At 44.3% G+C, this 11,954-nt stretch overlaps 2 protein-coding genes across 4 annotated transcripts; both read right to left on the bottom strand.

Annotated features, from left to right (window-relative positions):
* Window positions 1-814: 814 nt before the first annotated feature.
* LOC119359845 lies at window positions 815-3,940 on the bottom strand. 2 transcript variants are annotated; one of them, XM_037625895.1, is made up of 2 exons: window positions 3,768-3,940; window positions 815-1,650 (listed from the first exon to the last, which is right to left on the bottom strand). In XM_037625895.1, exon 2 carries the CDS (start codon window positions 1,594-1,596, stop codon window positions 1,069-1,071), a length of 528 nt encoding a protein of 175 aa, XP_037481792.1. In that variant the 5' UTR covers window positions 1,597-1,650; window positions 3,768-3,940; the 3' UTR covers window positions 815-1,068. The 2 variants fall into 2 exon arrangements, with proteins under 2 accessions (XP_037481792.1, XP_037481791.1); XM_037625894.1 differs by having other exon boundaries at window positions 815-1,658.
* Window positions 3,941-7,693: 3,753 nt separating this feature from the next.
* LOC119352392 (protein ALP1-like) lies at window positions 7,694-11,669 on the bottom strand. Of its 2 annotated transcripts, XM_037619116.1 has the most exons (5): window positions 11,572-11,669; window positions 11,025-11,101; window positions 10,388-10,888; window positions 10,074-10,299; window positions 9,395-9,991 (listed from the first exon to the last, which is right to left on the bottom strand). In XM_037619116.1, exons 3-5 carry the CDS (start codon window positions 10,886-10,888, stop codon window positions 9,942-9,944), a joined length of 777 nt encoding a protein of 258 aa, XP_037475013.1. In that variant the 5' UTR covers window positions 11,025-11,101; window positions 11,572-11,669; the 3' UTR covers window positions 9,395-9,941. The 2 variants fall into 2 exon arrangements, with proteins under 2 accessions (XP_037474961.1, XP_037475013.1); XM_037619064.1 differs by lacking the exons at window positions 9,395-9,991; window positions 10,074-10,299; window positions 10,388-10,888 and adding exons at window positions 7,694-8,436; window positions 8,833-9,147.
* Window positions 11,670-11,954: the final 285 nt, after the last annotated feature.

The raw sequence follows: 11,954 nt of genomic DNA on the forward strand, positions 1-11,954 counted from the left end.
CCATCGCAATCCTAAAATGACACAATTTCTTGGGGTTAATCACACTCGACACTCCCCCTCACGCCAAGGCCCTAGGGGTTCGGATTTGAGATGTGACCGCCACGTGCGGAAATGACACAACACCCGTCGACTATATTATTTCCAAACTTCGAGAGATTCAAAGTGTAAACCCTAGACCTCCTGCTGCAAGGACAAATGGCGTCGGATCGGACTACGCTGCGGTTGAGGTACAGTTTCGACACGTTGCTGCCCGGTGGCTTGTCACTTGTCAGGCACTGCAGAGACGAGCTTGTTAGACTACAGCAACCACGACTAAGCCTACATCAATCAGTAACTTGTACTGCTAGATATATAGATTTGGGAACTATATGGCGACCAGGCAGATATATAATAAGCCATGAACAGCAAGCATACTGTGCTTGGTACCCTACAAACAAAAAGGGGTGCAGAATTGCATAAAATTATAGGACATTATATGGCTGACCTCTGTACTCTGCAGCAAGGCAAGTGCACAAAGCCTGCAGTACAGCTCACCTAACTCGAGACCAGCAGCACATGAACAAGATCAGAGACCCACCATCACAACTAAGCAGACATACAAATAAGTCCGCAATAGTGAATGGCATCTCGTTCAAATACTGTGCTTGTCATCCTAGAAAGTACCAACGACGATCAAGGGCGCACATTGCAGATACATAAAAAAATGACAGGATGGGCCTTTGTTTCTGTTTTAGCAAGAAGGCAAGAGCACACAGCCTAGAAGGCGTCGATTTCGATGTCGATGGAGAAGGGAATGATTGCAACCGAGACAAGCTGAAGAACGATCTTCATAGCAGTGTAGGTCACATAACCCAGATCAGCAGATGGACAAGGTCCAAGACCTACTCATGAAGATCTTTTTTTAGGAAATGAGCAGCACATCGTTAGCTGTTCTACCCAACTTCTGATAAGAGAATATATAAACAAGAAGCTGCAAGTTCTAATGATAATATTTCCCCCAAAATGACACAAGCTCATGACGATGATGGCGGTGGCGGTGGCGGTGGTGGAGGTGGCGTCGATACAAGGTCATGACGATGATGGCGGTGGCGGTGGTGGAGGTGGTGTCGATGGTCCCCTTGGCTCATTGCCTTGCTGGTGATCCTTTCCAGCAACCTTCTCGTCCAAGACATCCTTCAGCCCTTCCTGGTAGGTCTCCACATAGTTCTTCACTGCACTTGTGTAGGTAGAGGCGCGTGTCATGTATATGCGCCGCAGCGCAGGCTTCAGGGTCTCCGCCCCGCCCTTTGCTGCCACTGCAAGATCCTCAAGCAAACTAGGCTCACTTTTAGTTTTCCCGTCCTTGGTGCTGTTAGGCTCAGATTCCTCTTTGACCTTCTTGTAATCATTTGGCCTGAGCTCGGGACCGATGTCCCTGACCCAGGAAGCCCCATAGAGCCTGGTTGCCTCCTTGAGGATACACCATTTCTCTTTCAGTGTGAGCTTAGGACGCCTCTTGGTGCCCGGAGGGTCTGGCAGAGAAGATGGGAAGGCGATCTCTTTAAGATCATACCTCACGTAATCGTACAACTTCCTGCAAACAACTCTGAACTTCATGCTACTTGATTGCACCTACAGCAACCTCCTTAGGGGGATCGACGATTAATTAACCTGCACAGCTACAAGAAGAGCATAGTGTATCAAGTCTTTGGACTAGGAATATCAAAGAAAAGACAATAAGACGGAACACAGTGAAATTGCTGCAAATGGTAAGCCTGCACTCAGGATGCGATGTGGCAGGAAATTTTATGGAAACCATGTGCGAGTTTAAAGTAATTAACTGGATGTCCTGCAAACGACAAAGCACCCATTCAGTGTGTTCATTACAGAGGGACTTTATCAAACACCTTGCCTACATAAGCAAAGTAAAGAGAGTCCACGGATTTAGCTAAGCGTTAAGCAAGCAAACCACTCATCAGGCTATAAGTTCAGCTAGAATGGACGCTCTCTTATACAGAACGTAACAGAAGATCACAAACCCATACCACGTGAATACAGACCCATACTGCATGAAACAATCAGACTGGAAGTGTAGGCTCAGTTTCTGGACAGAGAAATTAACGAACTGCTCGGGAAGTAAGCCTAGAAAGAAGGTCGCCTCCTTGAGTCCTAGAGGCAACGTCGGCCTCGGTGACACCCCCAGAGCCCAGAGTCGACGCCGAGCGAGTGGGAGGCGATTTAGCAGGAGGAGAGGGGCAGTGACAGTGAATGTCATCTGAGCCTTTTCGGGGGAGTGGGATGGTATCAATCAGGGTGCAAGTGGGAGAGGGCTGTCCGCGTGGCCACTAATCACAGCCTGAACTAAAAATTGCAGGATTACAAAACTAGCAGCAAACACTTGTTCATCTCCAGCGCTTAGACAGAGCCACTGGATCAACTCCAAGATGGGGAAACTGAAGCACACAAGATCCAACCTTTCCTAGTCAAGCAAGCCCTGGATAATTAGACATGTGAGTCAAACAACATTTTTTAGTTTATTTAAGGTGAAACTGCATTAAGATTGGTGTGGATCGCAGAAAGTTAAACTGAAGTCAAGTTAATTAACAAGTTGTTGTCCCCTAATCCCCTCTCCCTGTTTCCATGTGGCTACTCTTCTCCATCGCTGGCAGCTACTCTCTCCCGCACCTTCTCCAACACTGATTGACATTGCAAACAGCATTCGCCAATCACAAAAAGCACGCAGTAGGTGCAGCTAAAACAAGAGAAAGAAGCATGAAGCTTGCAGAGGGCGAGCTTTTGGGCCGGTGGCCATTGATGATCAGGAGGAGGGGTACGAAACGAACCACCGCTGTCGGGTCTTGGGTGGCAGAGCAGGGCTAGGGGGGGGATGGGTGAGGAAGGGGGAGGACACAGTGGGAGACTGCAGGATCAAGTGTGTCCGGTTGTAGAAGACAGAGCTATTATTTTTAAAGAATAGTACTAAGTCTGTTAATAGTAGATCATTTTGTAACACTGTTTGGCATGCTCTGAAGAGAAACAATTCTGCCTTCCATATACAACAGTTCTTGCAGAAGGAAAAAAGAAGATGATCAGTCTCATGATTCACATTAAGATGCTATGCTCGAGCCAGCCAAGTGCTTTTACAGAACAAATCCTCATCTTGGCCATCGGCAAATAAAGAAGAAATGACGGCCCACCAGTGTAAGGACCTCGCGAGACAGATTTTATTTATGTAATTCTCTCCGGGCTCCTCCCCCGGCAGCCAGTTTTTTGGCCGTGCCGATTTTACCATTTGTGAATATATGCACACTCTTCATTATTAATATACGACAGGTTCTTGAAGTTGTTTTGAGTATGATTTAATCCGCACCGTGTTAGAAATAAAACCTGTTGAAGCAGTTCATATCTGCTCCCACAGTTCGGGCTCCAGATTCGTAATGCTAGATGGTTTAAAAAACATACTATCAAGGTTACGAAATCTAGGACCGGACACAGCATGACTACATGGGCATGGGCATGGGCATGGGCATGGCGATAAAGGTAGCAAACCATTTGTGGCTCCACGCAACAGAACATCCGCAGGGAAGCATTTGACCGAACACCTTGCCTTCATATCAGAGCATGTCCTTCGTCTATTAATCATCTAACCAGAAACCTCGGCTTCACAAGGAAACGCAACGTGGCTGGATCGCAGAAACTAAAGGAGCAACCAATTAAGTGGGACTCGAACGTCGTCGAGCTCTAGATTTTCGGACGGAGTGGAAAATCAGCTCGCGAGAGATGCAAACCTGGCGGTGGTGCGCCGAAGCGACTAGGAGGATGCTCGTCCGCGCCGTCGCTGGGGAGGGAAAGGCCGAAGGAGGAGAATCCACGGCGCCTTCTTTCTTCCGAGAGTCGGCGCGGAGAGGCGACGGCTGCGGCGCCGGCGAGCCTGGCGCGCGTTCCGGCAGGTTGTATTTGTTTTTTTCCTTGGAAATGATTTGTAACAGGGAGCCCCGCTTAATACGTGGCTTAAATGGGCCGGCCCGCCCAACCTGGTTCTGCTCCTCTTTCTTCTTCTTTGCTCCCTGGGCGGCTGAGTCGACGTGACACACTACGGTATCATCAACGGGTTTCTACGTTTTTATTTTCTACCATTTCCTTTCTTCTTTCTCTCTTTAGTTTTTTTAATTCGAGACACTTTTTAAAATACACTAATATTCCAAGATTAGATAAAACATAATAGAGTAGTAATATTCAACAAAATTTAGTAAGTTATAAGAATTTTTAATATGCATGAACATTTTATAAATCAAGGTCATTTTTTGAAAATACAAACATTTTATTAAATTCGTCGATAGTTTTAGAATTTGAGGACATTTGTTTGCGAACAAGAACCATTTCAAATTTTATGAATATTTTTTGTCAATTGATTGTTAGAATTTTGATTTTTTAACCTTTTATATTAATGACAGCAGAAGAGGCTCCTACTGTGAAATTACTGAAGATCACAGGGGACATTTTGTCTCAAGAGAAAGGGTCCTTGGACAAAAGAACGAACTATGCACGGACCCATAACAATTAAAAAGTGTCTAAAAATGTCTGAAGGGGGGATTAACCCTCAACGCAAGAATAGTGAGCTGTTGCTTAAACATAATAAGCCAATTATCATTGCAAGGAGGAATTCCCTCGACGTAGCAGCGGTTCTTTTGATTCCAAATATTCCATGGCCCAAGGATCAATATCTCTTTGAATAGTTGTCGACGCCAACATTGAGCCGCATGTTCAATCATACCCTAGAGACCCAATTCATACTTTGATGGTATAACCCACGTCACCCCAAAAACAATCCAATTGTCTGGGACCAAGGGGTCAAGGTGCATCTAATCAAGACAACTCAATGGATTAGTCAGGTTGGCACTAGCTTCCAAAGATAATGGCAAGAAGAACTAAGACTCCGGGGTATGTTTTGCATGAATTGGCAAATGGAGACATCCTCGGTGCACGCAAAAGAGTACAAATGATCGTATACCTCTTATAAAGGTTAATTTTCTTCACAAACATCTTGCCAGAGAAGCACACCGTCCTAGCATTATTGAAGCATGTGGACATCCCTCTGTATGTATCAATTAGAGAGAACGTGTCATGCCAACGGAAGGAACCACCAACGGGCATGGCATGGGACTACCTTCAGTGTAGTATTTATCCCAGATAAGCATCACTCCAGGAATGCCATGTTTGTGCATAAGTTTATGAATGAATTTGGAGCCTCATTTTGGACCTTGAGATCAACCACTCGGGGACTACCTTTTTTCTTAGGGAAACACACCAAACTCCAAGAGGCTAAATAGTGGTTGCAGACCTCCCAGTTAGCCACATTGTGACACAAGCAGTGCCTACGCACCCGATCAAAGTGATCAATGAGTTTGAATAGCAGTTTCAACACACACATAGAGAAAGATGTCAAGCATGAAAGCATGGAATTAATGAAATGAATATGACAACCATAAGTTAGCCAGAATGTCGCGCTCGGGAGTTGACGTTCAGTATTGTGAACAAGAGGCATAAGCTCGGTGATCGTTTGGCGAGTGGTGCCAAGAGGAAGCCCGGGCTAAGTACATGCCATGCGAGTGGTGAGTGGTGCAAAAGTATATAACCAAGAAGTCTTCGTCCGCAGGTTGATCAATAGTGCGATTCGAAATACCTTCATGCCAAGCATTATTGATCAAGGATTTGAGAAAGTCAGTTGTGAGGACAAACAGTAGAGGAGAGAGGGTGTTATCCTTGTAAACTCCTCATTTGCAATGAACTTCAATGCACGGTACTCCACTGTGAAGAATAGCAGATGAACCAAATTCAAGGATCAATTCCATCCAACGAAGCCATATATCATCAGAACCACAATAATGCAAAATTTCCAAAATGGAGGAATGCTCGGTTGTATCGAAGGCTTTGTCAAATTCTTATTTAAGTACCACAATCTCCCTCCCAGATGTTTTGTGTTGATAAAATGCCCAACCCAGGCAATCTTGGATGGTACAACGATGGCTCCATTTTATGATTGTTTTCCGAGGGTAGTTGGCTAAACCATGGTTCTGTTGATTTTTTTTCCTATTTACTAATAATTGTTTGCCAAAAATATAAAAACCATGTTTCATTTTTTTCAAGAGCAAACATTTTTAGAAGGAACAAGAGATGTATTTGGATAATAGAGGAGGAGATGGACAACTTTCCAATTGGAAAGCTCTTCATTTGACGCAACCATCGAAGGAAATGACGTGTGGTACAAGCATCACCGCACATACCGCTCCTCGTACCAGGTGGAGCCACCTCCCCCTCATCTATACAAGAAAACTTCCATGTTGACAACATAGAGCGAAGAATAACAGATTAACCACGGATCGTGACCATGGCAGAGAGGAGAGATTCAGAGGAGAAATTACTTCACATAGAAACGTCTTGGCTCCCACTACAACATAATCGTCCATTCCATCATCGGAGAGAGAATCAAACTTGTAAGGTTGTCATTTGTAGAGTCTATTCGTATTTTCATCTAGAGACTAAGATTGGTTTAATCATTCATCTCTGTGTGTGTTTGTTATCCTTCTCCCATGCGCAAGTAATTCCCCAGGCTAACTTGATTTAACAACCTATAAAAACCAAAGTAGGATGGCCAAAAACTATCAAAATGAAAAAAGCCCATGTTTTGCAATGGAACTGTGACGCCTCAAGACTGACGCTCCAGATGCCTTTCATGTTTTGCGTGTCAGCTCTGTTATTTATTTGTTTGCTGCATTTCATCATGTCATCAACGCATCATGCGCATTGCACCGGCACTCCGTTGCCGTCATGTTTTCAAAACTTGCATCCGTTCGGGTCTCCCAATTCCTTCCGTTGTCGTTCTGAGCCTAGACACACTCGCACACACCCACGACACGTCCGAAATATTATTTTATAAGTGGCGATAAAATGTTCTCGGAATGGGATGAAAGTTGGCGTGCGGTGTTGTTATGTTGTCAGTAGGCCACCTGCCAAGTTTATCACATTCGGAGCCCGTTTGATAGCCCAACTGTTAAATATATAGCGGCACTATCCGCTCGATGCTACATTTTGAGTTAATAAAAGCGCCCTTTATCGAAAAAAACATATAGCGGCACTGTAGCTGGTCTATTGTCGGACGTTTTTGGTCTCCGGAAACTGCTGCCGGGCCTCTCTCTCTTTTCTCTTCCACGGCCCAAGGCCTCTCTCCACAGCCCACTACCATCCTCTAGGCCCAACCTACCCCTCCTTGCGTCCGAAACCGTCCGATCGTGATCGGAGGGCTCCGAAACCCCTAATCCTAGCCCCCCTTTCTATAAATAGATCCCCATCTTGTCTATTTTGGAACCCTAGCCTAGCCTAGCCCCTACCATTCCCGATCCTGCAGCCGCCACCCTCGCTTCAATTTCGGATGTGTTTGGTTAGAGGGAGATGTTAAGGTGGATATGGGCATCCCTATCCAGTTGGATAGGGATAGCCAATTTTTCTGTTTGGTTGTGTGGATAAAGTTAGCCCATATTTTGTTTGGTTAGAAGGATGAATCATGGTTGGGGATAGCCATTTTTCTGTTTGGTTGGTGGGTGAGGCTAGCCCATTTTTCAATATGAGGCAATCAAATATGATACAAAAACATTGTAGAAAGAAGCAATCATACCCAAACAAACTCATCAGTGGTACAAACTAAATGTTAACTTCAATACACATCATAGTTCAACATTTCCATATATAAAACACAAGTGCATAGAGCACATAGTTCGACATTCCATATAGTAGTAGATCAAATCTATATAGTTATACAACCCATGCATAGTTCAATGTTTTGGTTGTAATCAAAAGAACAAGTCCATACAACCCATAGCTCCATTGTTGGTTGTCATCAAAAGCATAAAGTTAAACACCCATATAAGATCAGCATGCTTCAGCTTCAGGAAAGGTACTCTTCACATACCTAGAGACCCAAACCTTTCTTTGAACACCCCCCAGGACCTTGAATGCCGTTGCAACACGAGGATTGTCAACCAAATAGGCATAGTAATGAGCAAGGGAATCCACATCAAAGCCAGGGAGTTCTTTCATCTCATCCCAAAGACCATCAATGGCGGGGTTGACGTCGCTAGCAAGTTTCTCAATGGCAACAACAATCCTTTCACTTGAAGCCATTATTGTTGCAACCATCCTATCTTCTGCAGAAGGATTAGTTTTGACTTTCTTCAACTTGGGAGCGGCTGACTCATCACAAGTGTGTGATTGGGCAACCTCTTCATTCGAGGCAGCGGCTTTGTTGGTTTTCTGTTCTTCAAGATCAATCACCTCCGTCGCTAAAGGGTCACTTGAGCCTTTTGCATATTGCCCTGTAGCCATGCTTGCTCCAACAATAACCAGCATCTCCTCATAATGTTTAATAGGCTTGTTCAGGAAGGGTTCATCTTCTTTGTGGTCCTTTGTAAACAAAAGTAATCATTTCAACAAGGAATGTGAGTATAAATAAATTCCAGCAAGTTATAATGCATGAAAGAACTCATTTCAGCAAGAATTTGGCTATAAAAGCTCATTTCAGCAACTAGCATGGAGTATACATAAGGTCCAACAAGTGGTAATGCATAAAAGAACTTATTTCAGCAAGAATTGGTCTATAAAAGTACTCATTCCAGCAAGGAAATGAAGTGTAAAAAAGTTCCAGCAAGTAATAGGGCATGAAAGAAATCATTACGGCAAGTACTAGGAGATATGGAACCAATTTCAACAACTATTTTTCATTAGAAAGCTCATTTCAACAAGTATTTTGGACAAATGGAACCAATTCCAGCAAGTACTAAAGGGCAGAAAAATAGATACCTTAATATGGTTTGTGTAATGCTCATGATCAAGAACAATCATAAAGTTATCTTCATCCCAAAGTGCACCACTCAATGATTTGAGGTGCACTATCTGCTTATACTTCCTTTTCCACGTCTTTGTGTGATTTGTGATGTGGGTTCCAATCAAGTCGGTGCGCTGAAAATATTCATTCATAGCAGCGGCACAACCATTCCAGTGGACATTCTTGAAGGAGGTACCTGGTCTATGGCCACCAGTCACCAAACCACATAGATGGGCTAGCATGTACGATGACATGGTAGGTGTCCATGAGATTTGCCTAGCAGCCATATCCTACAATTTCACCAAGCATATCAGCAAGTATTTGGAGAGAAAGAACCAAATCAGCAACCAATTTCAACATAAAGAATTAAATTGGACATGTATTCGAATAGAAAGAAGCAATTCTGTAAGTATTTCAACATAAAGAATTGAATTTCAGCAAGTATTTCAACATAAAGATTAAATTCCAGCAGGTACTTGGAAAGAAAGAAGCAATTCAGCAAATATTTCAACATAAAGAATTAAATCTCGGCAAGTACTTGGAGAGAAAATAAGCAACTCAACAATAATAGTATGTCATTACAACAAGTAATATGTCATTACAATGAAATTCCCACAAACACATAGTTCAAATAAAGTACAATAGTTCTTCCCACATTTGAATGACATAGTAGCTACTACATGTTTTGATGCTGCAAATAGTTTTGTCGGTCTTCCCACATTTGATCAGCAAGTCCTTGCCTAAAATTAGCCATGTATGCATGTTCTTGTGCTTGGCCAGTTGATGATGAAGCATGAGTGATATTGGCCACCCATTCATCCTCGGGTATGATATATTCATCAATGCCATCATTTAAAACCCAATTCTGAATAATGCAACAAGCCACAACAATGTCTACTTGAGTAGGATAAAGAAAGAATGGTGTGGCATCATCAAGGATTTTGAATCTTCTCTTCAATGACCCAAATGCCCGTTCTACAGTTGTGCGAAGAGAAGAATGCCTAAGGTTGAACAGCTCCTTTTCATTTTGCACAGGATTGTTTCCCCACTCATTTAAATGGTACCTCACGCCACGAAAAGGAGGCTAGAAGTCTGGTTTGGCTCCATATCCAGCATCAACTAGATAAAATTTTCCTAAATACGAGGAGCATTTGGGTTACTTACATATATATCAAAATCCCATTGACAACATGTATCTACATGGTTAATCTATTACCTTGTGGGACACGTAGACCATTTTCACGTCCTAAAGCATCGCGTAAAACTACAACATCATGTGCTGTCCCCTCCCAACCGTTCAACACATATGTGAATCGAAGATCAAAATCAACAGCCGCCATCACATTTTGAGTAGTATATTTCTTTCTACCACGAAAGGCAGCCTCCATATCAAGTGTAACAGAGGCACGTACATGTGTACCATCAATAGCTCCAATACAATCCTATTAAGTGGAAATAAAAACAAAAAATTAGGATCTAAACAGATTTGTTCCTACACTGACAAAATGTAGTTGTCACTCGGTGTCATACCTTAAAGTATGGATCCCACCGATGGTTTCCTTCTATTTTCTTTTGGGTCCCCAATGAAGGCTTCCTAATAAGTTCATCTCGAAGCTCACCAATTGCATGGAGTACTTTTTTAAAATAGCGGCTAACAACTTCACCAGATCTACTGAAATTCCCACCAATTACTCTATTCCGAACATTGTGACCAACAGTGTGCAAAAACATTGCTACTTGTTGCTCAATGGACATATGGATTGTGTCCTTTAGCAAATTGCGATCTCTAAATAGTTGACAAAACCGAAAAAAAGGAGCTCTCCGAAGCCTAAGCATGTTCACACAAGTTGTGTCATTCTTCCATACTTTGTTATCAAAGTACTCTCTTCTCATCCTATCTCTCTCATCAATTGGGGCATATGTAATTGCCTCTCTCCTTTTTCCTTTTCTAGATTGGACAATCAAAGCTATCATATTGATAAACCATTGTGCTGCTGCCGCACAAATTAACATCTTTGTTTTTTTGTCCATCTACAATGCAATGGTACAAATGACATTACTTCATCAATTACAAATGGTATTACTTTAACAAAAACAACTCAGCATGCACATAATCAGTCAAGCAGTACATACGAGGAACATTTGGTTTTACTAGTAATCAAGTTACCTCCGATCTTGCAGAAAATCAAAGAGAGGAGGGAGATGTAGCCCCTGACATCAGCCTTGCCGTTTCCCTTTCAGCTCCTGTATGAAAAACAAATCAAACATCAGCGCGCACACACACCACACACAAGTTTACACCAGCAGCACCATGCACAGCCCCATCAACATGCCCAGCTGCTCCTGTACGCAAGCACACAGCACGCACACGTTCACACCACGAGCAGCAGCTCATGTACGCAAGCACGCCCGCACAGTTTGCCAGCTTCCTACATCTGTTGCCCGCGTGCAAGGCGCATCTGCTCCCACGCCGCCCCTGCATCTACCTCCCGCACCACGCCCAGCTACAGATCTCCCACGCCGCCCCTGCATCTACCTCCCGCGCCACGCCACCAGCTACAGCTGCCACCGGCACCACGCCCAGCTGCGGCAACCGCCGCTGCTGCACCCATCACCGGCCGTCGCCGCCGCCACACCCATCTGCGGCCGCCGCCGCCGCGGAAATCTCGAACGAAGGACTAAGGACAGGAAGAAGATAGCACCAATGCACTGACCTTGAGATCCGCCGGCCGTCTATTCGATTTGCAGCCGCCGGCACCGACGGGAGACGAGACGAGAGATTTGAGGGAAGAAAGGGGGAAAAGATAAGGTTACAGAGGTGGGCGGGGCCTTTTTGGAGAGGTGGGCGGGGCCGAAAACGTTTCGGCGCGAGCCTGGCTGCCCATGTCCGCGAGATTTTCGCGCGCGCGCGGAGCCGGATTTTTGGCGAATATTCCTAATATCTGGTTATCCACGTCCTGCCTCGTCCAACCTCGTCCATGAACCAAACATGTGGTATCCACTCTAAATATGGCTATCCCTATCCTTTGCGTATGTCCGCGCCCGACCACCCTTGCCCCGCCACTTGTCGCTGCCAAATCCACCCAGCCGCCGCTCA

The sequence above is a fragment of the Triticum dicoccoides genome, chromosome 1A (genome assembly GCF_002162155.2).
Source record: "Triticum dicoccoides isolate Atlit2015 ecotype Zavitan chromosome 1A, WEW_v2.0, whole genome shotgun sequence".
Taxonomy (NCBI): Eukaryota; Viridiplantae; Streptophyta; class Magnoliopsida; order Poales; family Poaceae; genus Triticum; species Triticum dicoccoides.